This window comes from Osmerus eperlanus, chromosome 18, assembly GCF_963692335.1.
Source record: "Osmerus eperlanus chromosome 18, fOsmEpe2.1, whole genome shotgun sequence".
In the NCBI taxonomy this organism is placed as follows: domain Eukaryota; kingdom Metazoa; phylum Chordata; class Actinopteri; order Osmeriformes; family Osmeridae; genus Osmerus; species Osmerus eperlanus.
In genome coordinates this window covers 7,759,223-7,785,386 of record NC_085035.1, presented here as the reverse complement: position 1 = coordinate 7,785,386, position 26,164 = coordinate 7,759,223, and the positions used below count along the sequence as shown (strand labels likewise).

Here is a 26,164-nt window from a genome sequence, read left to right as displayed (position 1 = left end):
CCCAAGGAGAAAGACGACTCATGGTCTTGCGGCCCGCACGGCAAGAAGAAGAAGACACCTCAGCCCTTCGTGCCCGCCATGACCAAGCTACGGGACTACATGGAGGGCTCATGGGATGCACAGTTTTTGACCCACGCCCCAGTGCGAGCATTACTGCTATTCACGAGAACTGAAGTGCATTCCCCCCAGGAGCAAGGTTTAGTGTCTGCCTTCAACCCGCGATCACCTGTCTGTCTCCTTGGCAGACAGAGCATTAATGTTTATCTCCCAGTGTGCGACAAACCCTTGTTACTCAGGTGAAACTGGTTTCTTTCATGTCCGCACCTCGTGGTGCGGACGTGGTTTCCTTCACGTCCTGTCGGAGCGGCACAAAGCAACCAGGACCTGTGCAGGCTAAAGCTGAATCCACTACGCTTGCTTCTTTTACGCAAAGTGGCCGGCTGGCATTGGAACACATCTTGAGTCTACTGTTGTGGAAATAACATCACACTGATTAAATTATTAAGATGGGTAATGATTAGGGATTTATATGATTGAAAACGAAACTCTTAATCACCACTTTTAGTATATGCTATATTACTGGAAACCATATGCAAAGCTGTTGACTGATTATTATTACCAACAAACGGTAGCAGACAGGAAGCCTAGAGTGTGAAGATCTGAAAGTCAGGGGCTAAGGAGTATGGGAAATCAAGCACCTGTAGCCTGTGCAGTTTTATGCGGCCTGAGCTATAAATCTAGGAGCTCGCATAAGGCCCTGTGCCCAGAATCTTAGCTGCAGCTGCACGGTTCATGGTCAGTACTACCAGCCCGACTTGGGAGAAAATGTCTTTGTATAAAAAAACGTCTTTAATTTGAAACCCCCAGAACAAGGGACCAATTTTTAGAGGATGCGTAGAATATGTGACCATCAGAAAAGTACCAATAGCAAAATAACACAAAATAATAGGGAGTAAATATATAAGTGAAATGTCCGGAGAAATATTTTAGTCTGATTCCGGGATCTTGCTCACATTTGTTTCACCTTGAAGCTCAATAAACATTTTGCATCAAACTTTGCTGAGTTCCAGTGCTGTTCTTAACTTGGAAAATGTCACTACACTACTACTTCCGCATCCCAAGGGAGCGGAAGGAAACAACCCTGTGGTGCTCGAGCTACTAGTGATTACTGTTGGACCCGACCTATTCCATTGGAGAGACTTGTGAGTTATTTTACACAAGCTCCCATTGGCAGAGGGGTGTCCCACTACCCGGTCTTCATGGATGCGTCTCCGGGTGGGGAGGAGTCTGCCAAGAGGACTCAATCAGAGGGGAGTGGAACCCGCCAAGACACGTACCACATCAACTTTCTAGTGCTTGAAGTGGTCCGACGGCCCTTTCTCCACTTTTCCTTAGTGTCGAAGGGTCAGGATGTTCTCCTTCGATCGAACAACATGGTGACAGTAGCTTGCGGTGCCATCTTCCCTTTTCTGACTCGGGTGGGTTCAACCCTGCAGTTTTTCATATTAGTTTTGGGAGAATGAGCGGCAGGCTGACGTCCCCTTTTATAGGGGTCACCGGTCAGTGGATACATTTAGGCTTTCGGTAATTAGCTACGTGATGGTAAACCAATGGGGGCAAACTCTATGGGGCTCTGCTCTGCTCCACTCATAGAATTTGAATTTGTAGCAAATTGCATGCTCCATGCATTTGGATCTATTATATTTGCTGTGATCCTCTGTCTTGTGTGTATGTGTGTGCTTGAGAGAGAACAAGCATACAACAAGGTTAAGAACAATGGGCCTCATTCTCAAACATTTTCTGAAGTTTCTTCTAAAATGTTTCTTACGGGCTTCGGAAAAACAACGTAAGAAAAAGACATCTGCCAAATTCATGAACGCTTGAAAATGTGTTCCTACGCAGCAGACGTTTTCTGAGCTGTGCTCCCCCGGAAGAGTTTTTTTAAGTTGAAAGCGCATCCTCGTGCTCCTGAATTTGCATACATACACGCCCCGACAGCTCCTTATAAGGGCACGCAACAGCAGTGACGTGTGCAGTCAGAATCGACAAAATTAGGAACGCAACAGGAATGCATGTTATGTCCAAGCGAAAAGCAATTGTGCCATATTGTATGCCTAGGGTGCACACTCGTCCCTTTAAATAGGTTGAGTGATCAGTGATAATTGGATGGCCTGGTTGAATTTATATGATGTTCAAGTCCAAGTGCAAGTTAAAGGTTTTATTTGTCACATACAACATCATACCAGGGAGTCAGGTGGCTGAGCGGTTAGGGAAGCGGGCTAGTAATCAGAAGGTTGCCAGTTCAATTCCCGGCCGTGCCAAATGACGTTGTGTCCTTGGGCAAGGCACTTCACCCTACTTGCCTCGGGGGGTATGTCCCTGTACTTACTGTAAGTCGCTCTGGATAAGAGCGTCTGCTAAATGACTGAATGTAAATGTAAATGTAATACCAGTAAGATGAGCAGTGGAATTATTCTCCAGTGGATCTAACAGTGTGCACACTAAGCAAGGTAAATTATTATAATTATTTTAATCCGAGGATGTCTGTAGAGTTGATGTGAACGCAATCACCAACGACACAGAGTTTTCTTAAATGCGATTCCCCTTGTGTTTTTTTAAGGAATCGCATTTGACAACTCTGGCCGATTTACGACTGCTATTTCGAGTTCGGAAAGTCTTCTGAAGTTCAGAACAAATCCCAGATGAGAAAACGTTCATGAATGCCAAATGTTTTCCTAAATCCAATTCAGAAGAAATTCCTTCTTAAATTCTTCTTAACTGCGTTCGAGAATGAGGCCCAATAACCATGTATTAGATCTTAAATCACATTTATGTGAATATTAGTGGTGGGCCGTTATCAGCGTTAACGTGCTGCGTTAACGTGAGACTTATCGGGCGATAAAAAAAATATCGCCGTTAATCTATTCTCAAAGTTGGGTTGGGAGCTGGGTCTATACTACGCAAGCTATGATGACTTTCACCTTGATATTTTTGCGCGGATGTATACCTAGCCGAATTGCACTGTAGGGGGCGAGAACGAGTTGTGTATGAAATTACCACATCAAATGTGACGTGCTAACATGGATGCAGCTATGAAGCCGCCGGGTTTGTTTCAGGGAAAATGTATTTTCAAGAAGCTTCCCAATGGAAACCTCGACAACACTAAAGTTGTTTGCACCTTGTGCAATGCGGAATTAGTTTACTGTAGGAGTTTTTCCAGTCTCAAATACCACCTAAACGCAAAGCATCCCTTAGCTAATGCGGAAGATGCCGGGCCAAGCACTGATGTAGCGCAGGGGAAGAGTCGTCGTCAAACTACTATGTTTGAGTGCAACCGAGGCAATAAACAGTTAGTAAACACAAGTACATCTTATTGAACATAATTTATTTTCATCACCCATTATCATAGTAGAACAGCTTTCTCAAGCAGTTTGTGATGCATTTTGGAAACAGGAGATGAGCCCCTGGTCTAATGCGCCACCTGGCTTGAGAAACCCGTTCTCAAAGACTTACTTTTAGTCATTATTTGGATAGCACACATATTCTGAATGCCTTTGGCGGAATTCAAATGAGCCATTTTAATCTAGATTAATTCCAAGATTACAGTGAGATTAATCTAGATTTACAAAATTTAACTATGCCCACCACTAGTGAATATATAAGTATGAACACCTAATATAGCCTACACTCAATATCAATCAGTCTTTTAAATCTTAACTGCATTTACTGTACTTTCTGAAATCAGAGGGTGACTAGTCTGTGCAGCAAAACTACCCCATGGGGAAAAAGGTTAACTTCAGGAACAATAGGACTGATAATTAACGTGCTAGTGTTTTTATTAGAACGGTAATGTGCAACATTTTATTAACCTCAAATACTGAATGCCCATTGTCTAATAAAACAATATATGGTTTTCATTTTGCAGTATATTTGGTTCATTTGGTCGAATTATGTTCCTTTAACAACTATCAATGATCTCACCTGTCTTGGATGTAATACTGGAGGTCTAGGTCATTGATGACAAAAGGGTTCCTGAGTTTCTCATAGGCCACTGCCTTATCCAATGGAAAACCTGAAATGATTGGATTAATTTTGTGAATTACTGTGGTTGCAGACAGACGTAATCCACACTTTAAAAAAAAAAAAAAACTTTCTTGTACAAAGAAAGGGAAGAGCGAATTACCATTATTTAATTTTTTGCACATTGTAACCCATAATGGAAGAGGGGTCCAAATCTTTGATTTGATATTTTCAAGCTAACTTTCAGGTACCGTGCCAGTATACTTTTGCTTGCTTGGATGTGGTAGGATTGCATGGTAAAACGGGTCAGGTTTTTAGGTTCACATGCATTCTATATTCTGCTTGTGTAAGTGTTTGCTTGAGAGACAGTACCTCATTTGGCACAGGGGCTGAAAAAGAGTACATGTGTACAACATGTGTATTTAAACTTCAAGGTCCCCCAGTTAACCTCTGATGTCGAGTCAATAAACCAATATGCACCATGTAATATTGTGTAATACTGCAGGCAGTCACTTGACACTACACTGGCTGAATCCTGGCCTAATGGCTCAGGGAACACTCATATACACCAGTACTTGCTTAGGCTACAAATGATTGGTATTTCACAGTGAATGACATTTACATAATAAAAGCCCCCCCCCCATACACTCAAAGACAAACACACGCACACACTTTCTTTCTCCAGTGATGATTATGAAAAGTAGCATGCCTGGCGAGTATGACTGAGAAGTAGTCAGCTCAAACAAGGATGCCTGTGTGTGCCTGGGCTGTGTGCCAACATGAAGGAGGGCATGAAAGTTGACTCTTTATAGGGTTGTGTTGGTGTGAGGGAGTGTGTACATAGCGACTTGTGCGGGACTGTGCCGTGTCTAACTGGCACCCAAGAAGTAACACGTTGAATCTCACCTTTGGAGTGGAAGGAGATGAGGCAGTCACAAAGAGGCCAATTGTCCACCAACTCGTTGAGGATAACCTCCTCCTCAAAAGTAACCACTGTGATGTACTTGAACAGGCACAGGCGCTCCAAGATCTCCTTCATGGGTTTAGACTTGGACTTCTTGGACATAGCACAAATGCCAACCACAATCTGTCTCTCTGGGGGCTAGGGCAGAGAATCACACATACATTTTTGGGAGAGGGGGTGGCTAACAAGTAGACAAGGGCAAGTTGGTTCTACCTATTCATAGTTTTCACATCTCACTAGGATCCAGTGAATTACGATACACTATTCGGAAATTAACTTGAAGAGCCTTTTGGTCCACATTGAAAACGAATTGGATGGTGTCAGAGACTTGATAACTAGCCTAATCATGGATGCCATTGTATTCATGGAGGTCTCAAACACAGTTGTTTTTATGTGAGACTGTTTAAGGAGCATAGTTTGCAAGTAACAGAGGAGTGTCAAATCAAAACAAGGAAACATAATTTTTTTGATGCAGGAGTTTTGGGATGTAAATGTTATCTAACTATAAAGGTAGGAATCTTTCTGTGCCTGTCTGTCTCTGTCCGTCTGTGGCTTGATTATTTTGAGAACCGGGGACTGTATGAAGTTGGTGCCTGGCAGGTGTATTGCTCAGGACCCAATGACGCGCAGTGTCGTTTGGTCAAGTTGTTTAGATGACTGATTAATGAGAAATAAATATAAACGCGTTCGTCGCCATGTTGAGCTGCACTAAGCGATGGAGCCATAGATCACTCAAATATGGCATCATAGAAGGAGGCCACAAGGAAATTGAAGATTAAACACCATCTTGCAATTCTAATGTATTTCTTATTACTAGTTAGACACAATTGCTTCGTGGCATAATGGACCACTACAATCTACAATAACCAAGAGAGATCTTTGGTGGACTCACCGAGTCGTACATCTCATCCTCATCCTCCTCTTCCTCTACGTTCTCGTAAAGGCAATCGTAGCCCAGTACCCTGCCATGGTCCAGCAGCTCCTCCCCCTCGGCATCATCACAGCCCACAAAGAATCGCGGGTGCTCATTTGCATCCAATGGATCGCCTCCTCCAGCCGACATGGCCAGGGCCGAGAAGAACACCCTGGGGTAGAGGCAGGGACTACTGCTGCTTCTATGGTTCTTCCTTTTTACGCAAGTCCGCCTGTACGTGGGCCTTCTTCCCCCTTACCCTCACCCTGAGACTCCCAAACTTTTATTCTAAACCTCCCATCCTTCTGCACCCTACACACACAATTAACTTTATTTGTAAAAAAAAATTATCACAAAAAAAGAGTTGTGGCTTTCTGACCCCAACCCTGGGATACCCTCTGCCCTGACCAAAATGGTGTCCTCCGAAGAGAAAATTAAGTGGTGGGGTGATTATTCTAATGTGTTGGTTAAAGGAGTTTATTCCAAGAGCATGTCCAGCACTAGTTCAGTGTAGTGCTCAATTGTGCCAGTTAAAGGGTAATTTTCACCAGCTGGAGCCTCACTCCCTTCTGTCCTGGACCTGCTCCCCGAGGCTCAGCATGTTTTTTTCCTCAGCCTATCCTGTAAAAAAAATGCACACATTCAGTTTAAATGTATACACAAAGTCTCTTCAAAAGCCCTGACATTGTAAGCTTTTGAAATAAAACTACAGTTTTAATAAAAGTTTAGAAGAGTGTAGTGTGCACATTGTGACTGTGTATGTCCATGTCATATGCAGACAAAAACACAGTGATAGGGTGATTAAACAACCATTTTGAATTCATGAAAATAAAAACAATTTGAAGCCTTCCCAAACAGAAGGCTACATCAAACTACAATTTAGGCTATATTTATATAAGACAGCAACATAATTGCTAAGGCATTAGTTATAAAGTAGATAAATAGGATGTTTGTTGTTTTGATGACATTATGCGCAGGGCTCGACATTAACTTTTTAAGGCACTTGTCCTTAGGACAAGTACATTAACGTTTCACTTGTCCAAGCACAAAAGTCCCTTGTCCGGGTAAAGATTTATCATTTTATTTAAAAAAAAAACATTGTGTTGACGTTTCTAGCTAGCTAGCTAGCGTCGGCAGCTGTGTACCTAGCAAGAATTAGCATCATTTGTATCGGTTAAATGTACATAGTTAAATATCAACTCATATTCAACTGTAAAGTAGGCTGTACACCTTTTAATACAGGGCTGCCAACGCTCTCGCATTGGCCGTGAGACACGCAATTCAACCAGTTCAGACGCTCTCACGCCAAACCTTGTACTTCTCACGCTAAGAAGGCAACGCCAACCAAGTAGTCCTGCTAAGGTTGTTGTAAACAGTAATAGACGAGGCTCAGGCACAAGGAGTGAAGCAACATAGACGCGCGAACACCCGTGAAAGCTCGTCTCGGGGCTATTTATCTTATTTTAGATACAGTATAAATTTAGTTAGCTTGCAAATACTGAGGATAGCCTACCGAATTAGTTAGCCAATGTCGTAGCGATGCTAGCTAATGTTGGTTTGTTATCTGTATAACATTTCACTGGGTCTTACAGCGCTGCTTGATTTTCTGGAATTATTATGAAATGTTATGTTCTACTAGCCATTTGCTTACTTGAGCAAGTCACAGTATTTCAAAGCCCTGATAGAGTAACTGAGACGACACAGTAAATAATTCCTCTTTCAAGTAATAAGCCCCCGTTCAAGTGTTGAGCATGAAATTAACGTTAGATGCATGGTCTGTGGAGATATTGGGACGAAGCCACTTCTTTTGTGTTTTGCTGATGCAGAATTGGGTCAAATAAAATCGGTAAAATATACATAATGAGTGGAACATAACGTGAAGTAACATGGAATTTTATTTTGTCTGAGTTTTAACTTGTCCAGTGGGGCAAGTAAATTTCTCTTCCACTTGTCCCGGACAAGCGGACAAGCCTTAAAGATCCTGTAAAGTAAATTCCATGTTTTGCTTCTAAGTACATTATATACGTGTGAAATGAGTTCCTGAAAGCATGTGCAAAGCGCTAAAACTTTGTCGCACTGAAATGTGGAGTTAGACCAAAGAACAGTTTCTCTTCCGTTTTCAGATCAGGTTTTAATGGGCGGAGTCCAAAAATGCCCTATCTACGTCATTTCGCCCCATCTACGTCAGATCACTGAATGGCTCCTCCTGCTGTACTGTTATTGTAGCTTACATCAGCTAGCTAGCTAGCTTCAGGATGTCTCCCACCACCCCCAACTGCATCTTCCCTGGATGCAAGAACTCCAGCTGCGCTGCAACGCCATTTAAGTTCCCTGTTGATAATGAAAGGAAAAATAGGTGAATAGATTTTGTGAAGAGCCATGTGGAAAGCTTCGGATAAACTCCAACAGCCGCCTCTGCGCCACTGACCATTTCACGGCGGACAGTTTTAACATGGACCAGAGACAGATGGGGTTCACCAACACACGGCTTCTCTTGCAGCGCAGAGCCGTACCGAGCATCGCCCCCCCCGGCCGTTCATCCTCTGGTCGCACCTGGACCATCCACCACCGCCAGCAGTTCATCACTCAGTTCTGTGTGTTTGTTATAATTATACTAGATAACTTTTCCAGAGGTATCTCTGCTATAATTAGTGCAAACCGCTAACTTGATATTAGGGTACTCGGTGTAGAATGATGGTATTTTGGTGAAATGGTAGCTAATGTGCTAGAAGTAGTTGGAGAGCTCACTGTCTGCTGTCTCTGCTGTAAATGTTTACTCCTGTGTTACAGCTCAGGGGAATATTTCATTTATATGCATCTGTATGTTTCACTCATTGAACAAATACATTCTAATTCTATACTGTTTTGTTCGGCTTGACGTAGCGTCCATTATCTGGGTCGTAGGTAGCTTGAGAGAGGCGGCGCCTTCCAGCGAGGGGGCCGAGCTTCAGCTCCTTCAGGCGACACGCCCCCCCAGTCTCGAACAGAGAAGACTGATGATTTTCTTACAATTTCAAAGCCTAATTTAACATACTTGGTGTTTTTTTTTCATTCGAATTTGGATGGGTAGTTAATAACACATTATTCTATGGTGTGGTGAACTTGAAACTCGTTTTTAATTCCACTTTACAGGATCTTTAATGTCGAGCCCTGATGCGTGTGCTGAGCAACTATGCTGAACAGGCTCAGGATGAGAGAGCCTATGGAGGGGTTTTCTTCCCCTAAGGGACTTATCGGGTGGAGCTGGAATAATCCTCATGTCAGCACAAGGCAGCAGGCTTGGAATTCCACTTCAGTTCAAATAAAATGGAGGGGTTTTTCCGCCAGAGACACTAATGAATAGGGTCACCGAGAGCAGACAAACAAGAAGTGGCAGAGGGAGATGATGAGCGGAAAGGAAGCAAGAGCAGCTTGAGTTAAAGTCCCTATAAAGTGACAATAAAATATGTGTTCTGTGTTTGTTACAAAACAGAAGAAAAAGAAAATCCTAACCACCCAGCCAAATTTGAATGATAAAGAAATTGCCAAGTAAGCCAACTAAAATAAGTTATCAAAATCTTGAAAGAATTTGTAGTTCTCAGATGTCAAATGCTGGGTGCGTGTCTGCTAGGTCGCTGAAACCTCAGCTGCTCCTCCCTCAACTGTCGAATACCGCTACAACAAAAGGGTTAGACTCTACAACAAAAACTCTACAACCCTTTAAAGATCCTGTAAAGTAAATTCCATGTTTTGCTTCTAAGTACATTATATACGTGTGAAATGAGTTCCTGAAAGCATGTGCAAAGCGCTAAAACTTTGTCGCACTGAAATGTGGAGTTAGACCGAAGAACAGTTTCTGTTCTGTTTTCAGATCAAGTTTTAATGGGCGGAGCCAAAACATGCCCCATCTACGTCATTTTTCCCCATCTACGTCAGATCACTGAATGGCTCCTCCTGCTGTACTGTTATTGTAGCTTACATCAGCTAGCTAGCTAGCTTCAGGATGTCTCCCACCACCCGCAACTGAATCTTCCCTGGATGCAAGAACTCCAGCTGCGCTGCAACGCCATTTAAGTTCCCTGTTGATAATGAAAGGAAAAATAGGTGGATAGATTTTGTGAAGAGCCACGCTCATGGAAAGCTTCGGATAAACTCCCAACAGCCGCCTCTGCGCCACTGACCATTTCACGGCGGACAGTTTTACGATGGACCAGAGACAGACGAGGTTCACCAATACACGGCTTCTCTTGCAGTGCGGAGCCGTACCGAGCATCGCCCCCCCGGCCGTTCATCCTCCGGTCGCACCTGGACCATCCACCGCCGCCAGAAGTTCATCACTCAGTTCTGTGTGCTTGTTATAATTATACTAGATAACTTTTCCAGAGGTAATCTCTGCTATAATTAGTGCAAACCGCTAACTTGATATTAGGCTACTCTGTGTAGAATGATGGTATTTTGGTGAAATGGTAGCTAATGTGCTAGAAGTAGTTGGAGAGCTCACTGTCTGCTGTCTCTGCTGTAAATGTTTACTCCTGTGTTACAGCTCAGGGGAATATTTCATTTATATGAATCTGTATGTTTCACTCATTGAACAAATACATTCTAATTCTATACTGTTTTGTTCGGCTTGACGTAGCGTCCATTATCTGGGTCGTAGGTAGCTTACTTGAGAGAGGCGGCGCCTTCCAGCGAGGAGGCCGAGCTTCAGCTCCTTCAGGCGACACGCCACCCCAGTCTCGAACAGAGAAGACTGCTGATTTTCTTACAATTTCAAAGCCTAATTTAACATACTTGTCAGTGTTTTTTTTCATTCGAATTTGGATGGGTAGTTAATAACACATTATTCTGTGGTGTGGTGAACTTGAAACTCGTTTTCAATTCCACTTTACAAGATCTTTAACAAAAATGGATGCTCCTAGACGGTAAATAAGTTATTTTGTCTACAAAAAAGGTACCAACTTGAAGCTAAACACAGAAATGTAATTGTCTTTGTATTCCTTTTATTATTTACCAAACTAGCTAGCACTTGCTATTGAACAAATGAAAACTTCAAATGCTACAGTAGGCTAAATTGTTTTAAATAGGCCTAAATACAAAACTACCTACCTAGCAACCAGTATTGCAACTAGGACAGTTTCCTGCTAGCGCATGTAGCTATCTCAGGAATTTATGGTTGGCATAACGACGGATCGGAACGGCATTGTGACGGCAGGCCTGACAGTTTTTGGCACCCAGACAGTCTTTGCCATGACAGCTCCATTTTGAAAAACTGTTTAATGGTCTAGCTCCACAATTCAGAACTACATAGTTCATTGGGTGTGCTTTGCCTTCGGCAAGGGCACAACCTTTGTTCTCTCACATATATTTATTATTGTTTCTCTTCACACCCCTAAGCATCAGTCAATATTTGGACTACATAGACAACCTAGGTGTCAAAAGTTTCGCTTTGGTAGCGATTGAGTTGCTTGTATTTTTATTTACGTTCCGTTGCACGGTTTAAGTAGAAATTAAGTTTTTGTGGCGAAAAGTGAAGCTAACGGTGGCTAACTTGCTAGCCACAGTCAATGACGCTACTTACGTCACTAACATCACGAAAACTCGCGTGACTACTAGGGACGGGAATCGGCAGGGACCTCCCGATACGATACTATCACAATACTTAGGTGGCAATTTGATATGTATCGCGATTCTGTGGGTATTGCGATTCTGTAAGTATTGTGATTCGATATTCCGATTTCTTTTGGTTATTTTTTAACACTTTTTTAACACTGGACCATGGAAAACAGTTGAATCATACCTTCAAATAAAACACAGTCAAATTCACTTAGAGCTTAAAGTTTTAATTCCTAAATATAAACATTAACTTAATGACTGCCGGGCAGCCAATAGAAAAAATAAATAAAAATGTGCCCTATTATTTTATAGCCCCTGTAAACTGCACACAAACTTAGGCTACTTTTAAACAATACATAAAAGGTCAATTAAATATAACGAATAAAAGTTTACTTAAAATATAAACTAAATAAAAAACTAGGCTATGCAAAGCCCTAGTCTGGAGAACGTGAGAGGACATACACCATTCATCAGATATGTGATGGGCTGTTACTGTTACATATGACTCAGTGGCCCTCGACGTCCACGCATCGCACGTCAGAGCAACTCATTCAGCTTTACTCAACGATTCCTTTACTTTTATCTTGATCTCGTTGTAGATCTTGGGCAGGGCTGTGTCCGAAAAGAAACGTCTTGATGGTTTTGTGTACCTCGGCTCTAACGTGTAAATCATATTACGAAAACCTGTATTTTCGACCACACTATAGGGACGAAGGTCTTTGCATATAAAATGAGATATGGATTGTGTGATGCGAATAGCCTTTTCTGAACTGCTGGGGAGCTTACTGAAACATGTGTCCAGCGTTTGTTGTTTGCTGCTAGCAGCTTTGTCTTCCTCCGTCGTTTAGTCAGATAATTCTGGATGGCGTCGAGAGATATGAGCACGTATGTTTGTAGTATTACCACAATACTTCACCTTTCCGTGGCATATTTTGCAGACAGCATGGCTCATGTCTATCTCATTCTTTCCCTGTAAATTATGAAATCCAAAATTCTTCCAGACGTGTGATTTAAAATGTTTAGGTGCAGCATGAATCTCGGGCCTCACGTCTGACATGTTTGCTGTCCAACAGGTTAGCCTTTGCATAGCTACTACATGTGAAGCTGCACTTCTAGCCAGAAGGAAATCATGAACGAATAGATTGCATTGCGCCATCTGTAGGATTATACCAAAAAAAATTCTCGCATTGTATAAAATAACAAAAAGTAGGCTACAGACAAAATATCGATTTGGGAGGCAGCGTGGCGATTTAAAAATTGTCATTCACAAGAATCACGATTCATAACTGAATCGATTTTCCCCCCCATCCCTAGTGACTACCTCTAGCAGAACATTAGTTTAGCAGCTCGTTAACTTCTGGGAGATAGCTACCCAGCTAACACATGACGTTGCGGCAACGTTGCCAGTAAGTGCTCAGTTGGTAACCCGCGACGTTACCTTCTGGCAACGTTGTGGCAAAGTCGTAGCAACGTTATAAAGGGAATGTTGCCAGTTGGTTCCATGGACAACGTTGCCACAACGTTGTACCTTGGTCGGCTGGTTACGTTATTTTTAGACCCGTGGGCAACGTTGCCGCGACGTTGTACCAATGTCGGCTGGTAACGTTATTTTCAGACCCGTGGGCAACGTTGCCGCGACGTTGTACCTTGGTCGGCTGGTTACGTTATTTTTAGACCCGTGGACAACGTTGCCGCGACGTCGTACCTTGGTCGGTTGGATACGTTATTTTTGGTCCCGTGGACAACGTTGCCGTGACATTGTACCTTGGTCGGGAGAGTTGAGAGTTCTCCTGTTGAGAGTTTTTTGGGAGTTTTTCCTTGTCTTCCTTGAGGGTTTAGGTTGGTTGAGGGGCAGTTCTATAGGCATATGTGAAGCCCTCTGTGACATGCTTGCGTGTAAAAAGGGCTATACAAATAAATTTGATTTGATTTGGTCGGCTGCATACATGAATTTTGGTACCATGGGTTAAGTTGCCGTTAAGTCGCTCTTTGGTCGCAGGACAACGGATCTCGAGTGCAATATAGTGGTTTCCAGAGATGGAGAGATGACACTGGACTGCTCTCAGTTCTGACACTTTTGTAATGTTGCCATAGTCTACATGAATTTCAATCACACACAATATTAAATGTTGCACCCAGCACGTATAAATGTAGACAATGTATGTAATTCATGTGCAGCTCAGCCCCAGCATGTCATTGGTCATCAATTTTCTCATATGCAGAAACATAGCTTTAATAAATAAAAGACTGAATTTGGAATATAATTTAGTCTTTCATTCTTTACTATAAACATGTACAAAAGCAATCAATGTGTGATGTGTAACATGATTAAGCAAACATTCTTTGTACAGCACACCAAAGCTGTATGACACACAATGCAAATTTGTGCTCCAATAATTTTGTAATACAAAATTGTTAAATGTGACCAAAAGGTAAGCGACTCTTAAGAGTTTCATTTCCAAAGACAAGTCATCACAGAATATTACAATTCTTCCTTAGCAAACCTGCCCCTCAGTCTGCCCCTGAGCAACAACTTTGCGCATGCCCATTTCAACGCATCGCTGAAACTGGGGTTTCAGAAGAGATTTTGCAGGGGTTCAACCGTCTTGTACGCATCGGATTTCAACTGGAAATTAGCTACTTCAAAAGGTGAGTTTCTTTACAGAAATAGTTTTAAATATATAAACGTATTTTCAGAAATTGGATGGGGCATGCTATTACGTATAGGTTTGAAATTGAGGCTATTTAGCCTTTTTATCTGCTATCAGATTCACATTGTTTACGTTAGGATTTCGCTAGCTAGAGGTAATAGGTTAAACCCTCCAGAAAGTTATGTTGAAATACTGAAAATGCATACATCAAAGTTTAGCGTCTCACAAATCACCCACAAAAGAATCTGTGAAAATAAACATTCAGAACTATTTGAAAAAACCTTGTCCCAAAATAGTTTATTTAGCCCTGAATTTTCAAAAACTGTGGAGCTAACGCGTGGCTGAGCACATTTTGATCACAGTCGGTCATGGCATGCACAGCAATGGCGTCTATAAAAGTATCATGTCACTAATTCTTCCAATTTGTACATGACATCTGTTTTTGGATAAGTTTATTCGTTTTAACCTTTAGATGTGTGAGTTCTAAATATTTCCGACGCTTCCACCAGAGTGAGTTATTTTTCCAACACCAGAATCAGAATGGGATTTATTCGCCATGAAAGTTTGCACAGACAAGGAATTTGCTTTGGCAGGAAGGTGCATACAATAAACATATACCTAAAATTTAAATATGTGGACTATCTATACTAAGGGTACATAAACTAGCAGTACTAAGTGGGATTAGAATAGAATTAAATATACAATAAAATAAAATATAAATTGCCGTAAATTACAATATAAAAATACAAATATTACAAAAAATACAAATGTACAAGATACCATTTTGTAATGCAGTGCAAAAAGCAGTGTGTTTTAAATGCTAGGTAACACGGCAGCTAGGTAGCTTTAATTAGCTTCCGTTACCTAGCAACCTAGCATAATACTCGTAGCAATGCTACTACCTGCTAGTGTTACTTGTTAGCCTACTAATTGTAAATTTTGAAGCCATACTATAGCGTTTGTCATATAGTTTTTGTCTATTGGAAAATAGTCGGTTGGAATGTTCAGAATCACACATGTGCGACGCTACGCTGTGGGGCCCTGCTTTCAAACTATCACATATGTGCGAAGCTACTCCTTTAATATCAATATGATAATACTAACGTCACTGTGTCCAATCCCGACCGCTGTAAACTACTATTGTCCAAACCCGAACGGGGTTTGGACACTCAGTTTCCGGTCTTTTTGCCAGCATTTTCTTTTGCTATCGCCAGCAAAGTGTAAGTAGTATTATTTTAGGCATACCAAACAATCTACGTGTAAAATGTCATGAACATATATGGACGTTTACATGTCTAAATAATATAGTAAAGTTACTTTGGCCGAAAGACCACTCGTCGACACTCGGGCGACGATCTTTACTCTGACAAGTGTGTCTGTGTTGTCATCGTACTGCTACTATGGGTTAGCATATGAGTGTATTTCAATGCTAGCTTAACACTACTTTGTCTTGCCAATGAAAATACACGATCATGTGTGACGTGATCTGTAGTCGAGGGGAGGAAGGGATGGGGGCTAGCAAACTTTGAGAAGAGTTCAACAAAACATCCAGCAGGTGGTGGTATACAGTCAAATTGAGATTTTATCGCATAGTTTGGAGATGTTGAAGCGTGATATCTTATTGTGGAGGACATAACTACGTCCCTGGATATGTTGACAGCATTGATGGTCAGTTTGGTGACCCTGGATCAAGTTAATATCCCCGTAAAAACAGCAGCGCCCAGTGTTTAGAAGTGCGGTCGGGTTTGGACAAGGGTAGCGCACGGCTAATTTACCGGCGCCAGCGTCTTTTGACCGGCTCTAGTAAAGGCTAAGCTAACTCTAAATATATAGCTCGAAAAGTAAGAAGTTAAAGCTTAACGTGAAATCAGTAAATCAGCTGAAAACGTGATACGATTATTTTTATCAATATTTGAAGTGGCATTTTATCAGAATGTTAGCTAAAAAAACGGTCGGGATTGGACACAGTGACGCTATGTACTTAAACTACATTCCACTTTCATTTCTGTACAGATTATCCTACCACCGTCACACAGCCTAGCACTGTGTCCCTGGGAAATGATGGTATTGTAATGAATGACCGTTTATAACAGTGACAATAATTGTATGAGCCATGGCAACCCTAAAGGCTATGTTTTGAAGCAAAAGCATGACATAAAACTTTTGCATCACCAGATGCCATACCCCTAGGTGTCAACTCTGGTCTGGTGGAGGAGAACCCATTGGGGGCCCAGGAAAACAGCTGGCAGCCAGGCAAGTGCAAATATAAGACACTCAAAAAAATTCTCAAAGCTTCTCAATAGCATTGCCAACTCATTGTAAGGAATACCTAAGTTGTTCTGATCGTGGCGAGGGGGATACATATTTGTCACAACAACAAATGCTGTCATACTAATGCTTTGTATACAACCATTCAAGGTAACATTTGTTATTTACATCAATGTTACAGCTAATCTAGAAGAACCACAGTGTATGCCAATCATGCTAACTCTTGTAAACTTGTTTTACTTGTCCTTAATGACAGACACATTACAGGTTATGCTCCGGAAGATGGAGACATTGGAGGAGAACCAGTGAGAGGCTCTCCTATTCAGGCGACTACAGGGCAGACATACTGAAGAGGTGCCAGTGATGGACCTACAGGTGGCCCAAACACAGGCTGAACTCCAAGACCTTGAGGAGCGCCTTAAGATGCTGGAGTTCCGAAAGAGAGTGGTAGGTGTTTTGAGATGCCATGAACTATGGCTTACAACATTCAAATTGTTGCTAACAATAAGTTCATGACTTCTAATTGCAGATGCTGTGATGAAGTGGAAGACGGGACTGGAAGAGAAGGCTGTGGAGTTCCTCATAGCGGAGACACTCAAACACGCCCCGCCAGCCCATTCAAAACAAGCCAGGTGAATGAATCATGATTGCAGCTTTTCTATATCCAACCTTTCACATGGCTATGTGACAAAAAACTAGAATCCCATAATATTTTTTTGATGATGTATATTATTCTAGATGTTATTTTTTTATGACTTGTATAGCCCCTTTCACATGTGCAATTATGTTGATAGGACACTAACTTATTTTGTGCTTCATTGTCAGGGCCAACAGACAGGACCTGTAGCGGGGACAGGCAGAAGATTTTAATTAACAGTTTGGCACTTTGTTTGAAAAAAAATTACTGAATGTTACATGGAAATGCTGCCTTGTTTATGATTAGCTTGAGTTAGGCGACACACCACACAAACATAGTCCTCCTAAAGTTGGCTACCATGTAGCCTATTATACAAGAACAAGTAGCATTTGGGGCAAATGAGGTCTGCATATGAACCGACCCAATATAAGCAGTAGAATTGAGAAATAATCGAGCATTAATATATATATTAATTAATTGCAGTTACGGACTGGCAACGTCAGAAAATTACGTTGCTAGGAGGTCGCGGTTACGGACTGGCAACGTCACAATTTACGTTGCTAGGAGGTCGCGGTAACGGACTGGCAACGTCAGAAAATTACGTTGCTAGGAGGTTGCGGTTACGGACTGGCAACGTCACAAAAATTACGTTGCCAGGACGTCGCGGTTACGGACTGGCAACGTCACAAGATTACGTTGCGGTTACCTTCTGGCGTCCCACAGATGCACGGTATTTTTTGTCATCGAGTGACGTTGCGGCGTCACTCAATGACCCACTCTGCGTCAACGTAACTGTGTTAGCTGGGTAGGCTAACTGCTTTACTGCAAGGCAGCTGCAGAAGCGCCACAAGCAAAGAGGCCAGGGTGATAACTATTTACAAATTTTACTTTGTGATATGTCACACAATTGTGATGTGTAATGTACAATATAAGCTGATATTATTAAGGAAGTACATCTACTCTCGGAAGCAGTAGTCTACAGGGCTCTCAAGTGTCACGCATTGAGCCCGACAGTCACTCATTTCGGTCTTTTGTCACGCATTCCCTCCACACATGGTATTTCTCACGCAGAAAAACTATTTATAATATATTTAATATGCCGCAGCGCCCAACCGAATTTTTTCTGGCCGTGCCTCTCTCACTATGGAACCGGCAGGAATCAAGCGCGTCTCCCCTGGAGTTAAAAGAACATGACATTGTTTAGGGGGAGTCAGGTGGCTGAGCGGTGAGGGAGTCGGGCAAGTAATCTGAAGGTTGCCAGTTCGATTCCCGGCTGTGCCGAATGACGTTGTGTCCTTGGGCAAGGCACTTCACCCTACTTGCCTCGGGGAGAATGTCCCTGTACTTACTGTAAGTCGCTCTGGATAAGAGCGTCTGCTAAAAATGACTAAATGTTTACAAGAGCACAGATTCTACATAGATCTAGCCTCTTAATTTTGCTCTCAAAGTGCACCAGATTCATGCGTTTAACTTTAAAATGTAATACATTTTCTTCCGAGGGACCATGCCCCCGGACCCCCCTAGAGGGTCGGGGGTTCGCCGTGTCCTTCTCACCTTTTTCACTCTTGACATGTTTGCATGCCTGTTATTAGCAAGGGGGTTTTGCACTTTTGCAAGGCATTGTATTCATGTCACATTGTCATTGGGGGCTGAGCACCCCTAAACCCCTTCGATAACTTTTTGTGAACACCCATTAGGCTATTCTTTTTTTTTATCGTGTCATCAAGCCAGACTGCTTTTGTGGGACAATGAAGGTCTTCAGTGACTATGTTTCACCCCCACTTATATCTGATGGAAATGTCTTGTATATAGTTCTGTTAATATGCCCCTTTCAAAGTCAAATGTTCAATAAAGTATATTTTAGACACTTCTCAAGCTTTTATTTATTACATTATTACCAAGTCTTGTTAGATCACGTTATATCCATTAATAGGCGTTTGATTTTGTAGGTTGAACATATAAAACACAGGCCACATTTGTACACTGATGTTAAATTGAAGGAAGTGTGAATTTCGTGGCATTTCGTTTGAATATAAAGTTGACAGTAAGCTATGGTAAGTCTGCATTATGGAAGATTTCTGTTACAAAAATAACTATTAAGCTTTCTTTGCCTGGCGAGAACAACGACGGAGCTAAGTGTTTATGTTAACAGTTTATTTAATCCGATACAATGCGTTGGAAATCGTACTCATATCACAAAGAAAAAAAACAACATATGTGATGAGTTCCATCTAGAATAGCCCTATATTTAGCCCTATAGCCTATTTCTAAAAACCAAGTGAAAGGAATACTATACAGGGTTTTTCCTGCATAGAGAAAATTTTGCCACGCGCCAAAGCCGTTTTCCCGAGCGCCAATGACAAATCCCGAGCGCCAAAGGCAAAAAAAAGTCTGCGATGAAAAACAAAAAACAAAGCTGTGTTCATCACGCGTGCAATGCATGTCAGCGAATATGTTCCCAATAGTATGTTTCAAGTAGGCTACAGCCGAACCCTCGTTCTGTTTTGATAAATAGTAATTGAGTTGATAAGCGTGTCTTCTTGTCTGATCAATACGCAACTGTGAGGTGCGCGAATGGACAGAGCGGCCAGTAAACTGTCGTTCCGCTGCGAGGGCCAGCCCGACGTACACGAATACACCTGTACAAATGCAAATGAAATTTCCACTCAAAATGCTGACAAAAGTTTGATTTACGATTTCCAACGCAGCCTCCATTGGTATTCTTAACCTAATTCTTACATTAGACTATTACATTAACCTGTTCAGAAATATAGGTGTTGTTTCGGCAGGGGGGGGATGCAAAACACCTGGGAATAAATACATTGATTAGAAAGAAGAAAAAAAAGAATATATATATACCCTTTTTTGGGGGGGGGAGCACCGAAGACCCATTTTGACCCAGGAAAAACCCTGCTATACAGTGACAGCATACATTTCCGTAAAGTTTGCATCATGTCTCTGATTCTTATCGGACTTGTACCCCATTCTGCCACTGCAATGCCTTAGCTCACGCTCGCAACCATATACATCTATGCTCGCGACTGGTTGTTGCAAAGTATGACGTGTACAGCTAGTTGCAAGCGTGCACGAGGTCTCGGAGCTAGGGAAAAAAAAGAGCCACTGTTTAAAGCTAGACCGGAAGAGTCGGAAGTGGAAAGATGGCGCGGTCCAGTTTCGTGCTCTCGCTTGCCTCACTGCGCCACTGAGCACTTTTCATAGAAATGAATGGGGACGCCATCTTGGAAGACAAAAGTTGCTTCCTCTAGTAATATTAGGTGTGTTCGACATGAACTGACTTCATGCAGCGCTGCAGCCGGCTGCAGGCGGCTGACTTGAAACAGTGAATTCTGGTTAGACTTTTTGTCCGACTTGAGACGGCGCCGAGGCTAGGTCACTGTGACGTAGCCATCAAAGTACCGTGAGATCGATTCGAGAACTGCCGGCTGTGTAGCCGAGCGCATTTTCTCAAGAGCAACTGCACGGGTTCTAATGATGACACAGCTATTTCATGATTGGCCAGACTCACACACTACAACTTTGACGTGTGTTTTGTAATTATTCTGACACCTTCAGTTTTGCCAACGCTCAAATCCAGACCAAACTGTTTAATTGAATAAAAAATGTGTTGAATTAAGGGTTTTAGTCCGCCTCTTCACTAAAGGAAAGACTAAGTTTAATTATAAATAAAGTAAGCAAACAGCGCTTGATCGGCCATGACTGACCTCAATGCAGCAAACCACGAGAAGCTGGAATGTCCGACTTTACAGAGCCGTTTTCAACTCCTCCCCAACTGCAAGCGGCTACTCTCGCCGGTCGTTTCATGCAGCCGCAGTCCATGTCGAACGCACCTATTAACTCTATGAGAGGAAGTGATGTAGCTTGTTTCATGACAAGATGGACGAGAATCAGAGTGTAAGTAGCTAATTTGAATCATGTGTGGTTATGTATAAAACAATTCTGGTGTCTTGAATTGGACAATAAAGTTAACGTTAGCTAGCTAACTTCAACTTTGCTGTCGAAATAATTTCACGACACCGGAGTGGTTTTATACATAACCACACGTGATTCACATTAGTTACTTTTACCTATGAGCTACACTGATTGCCAAACATACAACTGTTAACAACCAAGTTGAAGACAGAAATTACTGTTTGTGGAGAATACTGCTTTGGTCGCACTCTTTTTGGTATTTTGGTGGTCGCGAAAATCTAGAAATCCTTAAAAATGTTGCTGGTTGATGGGGTGGAGGGAATTATGAAGAGTTGGATGGAGCGATGCAGGTGTATTTGGTGGAGGGGTGTGATACTGCGATTGTTATTGTTTATTATTGTATATATATATTAAATATATCCATATCTGAATAATCAAATTTCCCGGTTTTCCTTGTTTCTTGCCTCTCTCAAACCATTCAAATAGCCTATCTTGTTGTGATCTAGTGACACGTACTCAATAGTATATTTCGTCATCCAATTCGCTACGTGGCGCTGTCAGATAAAACGAGGGTCCTAGAACTGCGGTCCTGAAACTGCGGTCCTGAAACTGCAGCTCTCCGGGTCTCCGGCTCTGCAGGTTCATACTATTGAGATACAAGGCTTTCTGGAATGGGTAGGCTCACCAAGCCCCCTCCCTTCACTCCTTGGCTTGAAATAAAAGCCCTTGTGGATCTTGATGGTATTGCATTTCAGATTTGGTATCCCATTGGTAAGTCTACAGCATGGATGTTTCTATACAGTGACAATTTGTGAAGAATATACATTTTTCAATGGTTCGCAATGTTTTGGAGGAATCCGCCATTGCTGCTTGCAGCTATATTTAGGTTCCTCCGGTAGGAGGGAACCTATTGTTATTGTTGGTATTCTTATTATTCTTATTATTTTTCTTCTCCTTGCGCCCCAATATCTCAAAAAGTCCCTAGTCATAAATTTTCAAGTGGGTACCCCCACACCAAATATGGGCCACATCGGACCATAGGGGGCGCCACAGGCCACGCCCAAAAGTCCGATTTTCAAAGTGATGGCATTTCCACCCCATTGCTCCAATTCTTCTGAAACTTGGTGTGCATGCCTCATTTTTCATGAGGAACAAAAAAGCCTCAAGGACCCATAAGGTCCGCCATGATGGATTTTCCTGTACTGTGATAATTTGGAAAACCTTCAAAATTCCTCTTCTCTTAAACCAAAGGTGAAATTGACTTGAAATTTGGTACAGATATGTATCATTGACGTATTTAAAAACGTTACTTAAGGCAATTGAATCAAGTACAAAATGGCTGAAATGGGTGTATTTATGTAAATGTACACATTGCCTCAATATGTTTGTGTCACTAAATCAAATGTAATTTTGAAGGATGGTTCAAACTTAATAGGCTTTAAGGTGAGATGCCCCTGAAGTAACATGCAAAGTTTCACTTTGATATGTCGAAATATGACTGAATTACAGATGTTTGAACTTCGACCAAATCTGACAATGCTCGCCATTGGAGAAACTGCTTTTTTTATTATCCAGTTTTGTGTAATCCATGTCTGGGAATGGCTCAATTGGCTGGTAAGCAAATGGTTGTAGGTTCAAAACCAGTCAGAAGCATAGTTTTTAATTTTTTATTCTGGCAAAACGGTTTCTAGTCTTCCGATCAATCCTCCGGTTGTAAAAACATAGCAATGCGTGTTTATTTGAGCCCATCACAACACTCTGATCATCTGTTTAGCGAGACTGTGTAAACCACTGCAAAACAAGCCAGGTTCACCACAGTAGCTAGCTACTTGTAGTCTACGCATGGTAGAGATAACTCTAATGGTTTTCTCTAATGAAGTCAATTGATTGTTCAGGTGGATCCCTTGCCTGTTGCACAAATTCATTTCAGTAACCTAAGCCAGGACACATTCCCACTGATGCTAGGCATGATTTAAAATTCCCTTCCATGACAAGTTATGGCACTCCAAACAACCTGTTAAAAAAAACGATGAGAAAGTTATTCTTTACAGCAGCAACCCAGTCATCCCGTTTTTATAGGAAATGTACAAGCAGTTTCAACTTAGGCTGAATCTAACAACACTTACCACAGGAGAAACAGCTTACTTTTTTATACAGTAACTGAACATGACAATATTCAACACTGAGAATAGGGCTGGGATGGTGACCTGTAAAGTATAAGGTTGTAGGTTGGAATCCAGCCATAGTCTTTTGGCCTGTCATAATTTTGATTATCTGTTTAGTTCAACAGGATGACATCATTCTGAAATACGATGCACAATTTCATGCAATTTCACCTTGAAATGTCAACCGTTTCTTAACCTTTGTCCAAAAGCTGACCAAAGCTAATACTCTGCCCTTTCTATTCTTACAATCTCAACAGTTGGTGTGTAGCAGAGAGGATAGAGAGACTGACTTGTAACCTTATGCTCATGAGTTCAAATCCCCATTCAGCCCGGTTGTTGGCCAAACATGAAGTAGTTTTGCTCCCTTGTTGTCCAACTCTCGATCTTCTGCAGTGTACATGTTTATAATATTTTGCCATTTTGCGGAGGAACCCGCATCGCTGCTTGCAGCTATATTTATTATTATTATTATTCTAGTTCCATGGGAGTCAATGGCAGCCCCTAGAACCCTTCGATAACTTTTTGTGAAATTTGGCACACTCATTAAGGACAGTTCCTTCTATACCTACACCAAGTTTCATGTATCCCATTAGACCACTCTAGCGCCACCAATGGGTCAAAGTTGGTGTTTACACACGCAACTTTTGAACCGTATGACTGATTTTCAAAAATGCCTTTCCCTTGACACACGTGCAAGCTTGGCGAGACGCAAACACAACATTTCAGGAGAGTGTGGGCTGACCAAGCCCCCACTCATTGCTTGGTCTTTAGCAAAGGCCCATGTGGATCTTGATGGTATTACATTTCCGATTTTTTATGCAATGGTAAAAAGTTCTCAAAACCCTAAAACATTGATAGTATAGGCCAAGAGTAACTACCACGCCACAAATGGCCCAATATCACCCATAGTTGACGCTACAGGCCAGGCCCTGATGCAAAAAGATACAAGGCTTTCTGGAATGGGTAGGCTCACCATAGACCCTGAAGCCGAAAAATGTGTTTTGGCCAATAACTATTGATTTGTTTGCGTTTATTAAGTGATTCCTTTGTCTCATGATATCTTGGGACATCCCGTGTGTGACTCATAATAATTTGTGATAATAGCCGAATTGATGCGGCCGCCATTTTGAATGAATTGAAAAACGTTTTTTTTCTCTACTCCTCCTACACATGTTGTCCAATCTTCACCAAATTCAGCAAAGATTATCTTCAGACCAAGCCTCACAAAAGCCATCACATGTTTTTTTGATTTTCGAAACCGTTTGTCCGGTACAGGCAATAGTGACAATTTGTGAAGAATATACATTTTTCAATGGTTCGCAATGTTTTGGAGGAATCCGCCATTGCTGCTTGCAGCTATATTTAGGATTCCTCCGTAAGGAAGAAACCTATTGTTATTGTTAGTTTTATTATTGGGTGTGCTCAAGCCTTCGGCGAGAGCACAACCTTTGTTCTCTCACATATATATTTATTATTATTTATTTATGCCCCCCTAAATCTTTGTCAATATTTGGCCTACAACCTAGGTGTCAAAAGTTTCGTCTTGGTATCGATTGAGTTGCTTGTATTTTTATTTACGTTCCGTTGCATTCAATAGGTGAAACTATCTGTCTACTAACCTGAACTTCATTGCCACAGCCTAAACTTTGTCAATCTGTTCATGAAAATAATTAATTTCAGCCTAAACCGTACAACGGAACGTTGAATCGAATTCAACCAACGCAATCGCTACCAAGACGAACACAGCAGTAGTCTAGTACTGTACTGTAGTAGCAGAATTTACGGGGCAGCTTCTACACACAGGGCTATATCGCATTTTGCGTTGTTACTGACAATGATCGCTACCAGTGAGCTTTTTATGAATGAGCGATTTTCCACTAAATAAATGTCAAGCTTATTTACGTTTTTGGGGGCATATTTTCAGTTAGCAGATGGTACTGTTTGAATCGCGATTCCATCTTCTACTGCCGGTAACGTCGTAGAATAATCTTCAAAGGGGGTTCTTTATTAATGAATGAATGCAATGAGTAGGCTAAATGCATGAAAATATCACGAGAAGGGAAAAACTTTTAAGTCATAGAGATTAGGTCAATTTGTACACCGGTCTGCCAAATTTATTCGTTTTGATTCAACGATGAGGCTGCCTCTTGCAGGGGAAATGAGAAGACATCCATTTCATTCTACACTTCACTCGTATTTTCAGTTGTAAATGAGCAGCAAAAAAAAATGCTTTTAAATCTATGTCATCTTTATAAATAATAAGTATGCATTTTTATATAAAATACAGAAATATCAGTTGTAAAAATGTCATTAAAAAACGGACCCCTGTCCAACCGACGCAAGCAAGCACACCCTACAATTTCCCCAGAAATTGTACCCTCTAGTTGGTGGCCAAGCCGCGAAGCGGCGAAGCCACTTAAGTGTTTCTACCTTTTCTTATTAGGGTTCCTCCGGTAGGAGAACCCTATTGTTATTGGTGGTATTATTATTATTATTATTTTTTACCCATGGGAGTCAATGGCAGCCCCTAGACCAGTACCGTAAAAAGTTGTGAAATTTGGCATGTTGAAACTGCAGACCATTAGTAACTACCATACCAAACATGGGCCATGTGAGACAATAGGTGGCGCTACAGGCCACGCCCCAATATGTCAATTTTCAAATTGATGCCATTTGCAGGCCATAAGTCCCAAAATTCTGAAATTCACTACATATGCCTTATTTCTCATGAGGAATAAAAAAGCCTCAAGAAGCTATAACGGCCGCTATATTGGATTTTTCTGTACAAAATTGCCATAGATGATATCCAGACTGAGCCTCACAAAAGTTATCGTAGGGATTTCTGATTTTCAAAACCGTTTGTCCGGTAGAGCCAATCAAAATCTGCAACAAAGCAACCAAACAGGACGTTTGGTCAAATCTCAGCAAATCTTTGAGATATCAACACCAAACTTGGTATGTCACGTGGAAGACACTACAACATGTTACCATGTGCAAAGGCAACTTCATACCTCTAAAAATGAT

General features: G+C 41.7%; 1 protein-coding gene across 15 annotated transcripts in view; it reads right to left on the bottom strand.

Annotated features, from left to right (window-relative positions):
- The window catches only part of ppip5k2 (diphosphoinositol pentakisphosphate kinase 2), a 103,278-nt gene that overhangs the window by 61,583 nt on the left and 15,531 nt on the right, over nucleotides 1-26,164 (bottom strand). For all 15 annotated transcript variants that reach the window (XM_062484399.1, XM_062484401.1, XM_062484402.1 and 12 more), the window contains exons 2-4: nucleotides 5,877-6,518; nucleotides 4,927-5,122; nucleotides 3,982-4,072 (exon numbers count right to left, since the gene is read on the bottom strand). In XM_062484399.1, the coding sequence (XP_062340383.1) occupies nucleotides 3,982-4,072; nucleotides 4,927-5,122; nucleotides 5,877-6,047 (458 nt within the window). In that variant the 5' untranslated portion in view covers nucleotides 6,048-6,518. The remainder of the gene's footprint in view (nucleotides 1-3,981; nucleotides 4,073-4,926; nucleotides 5,123-5,876; nucleotides 6,519-26,164) is intronic.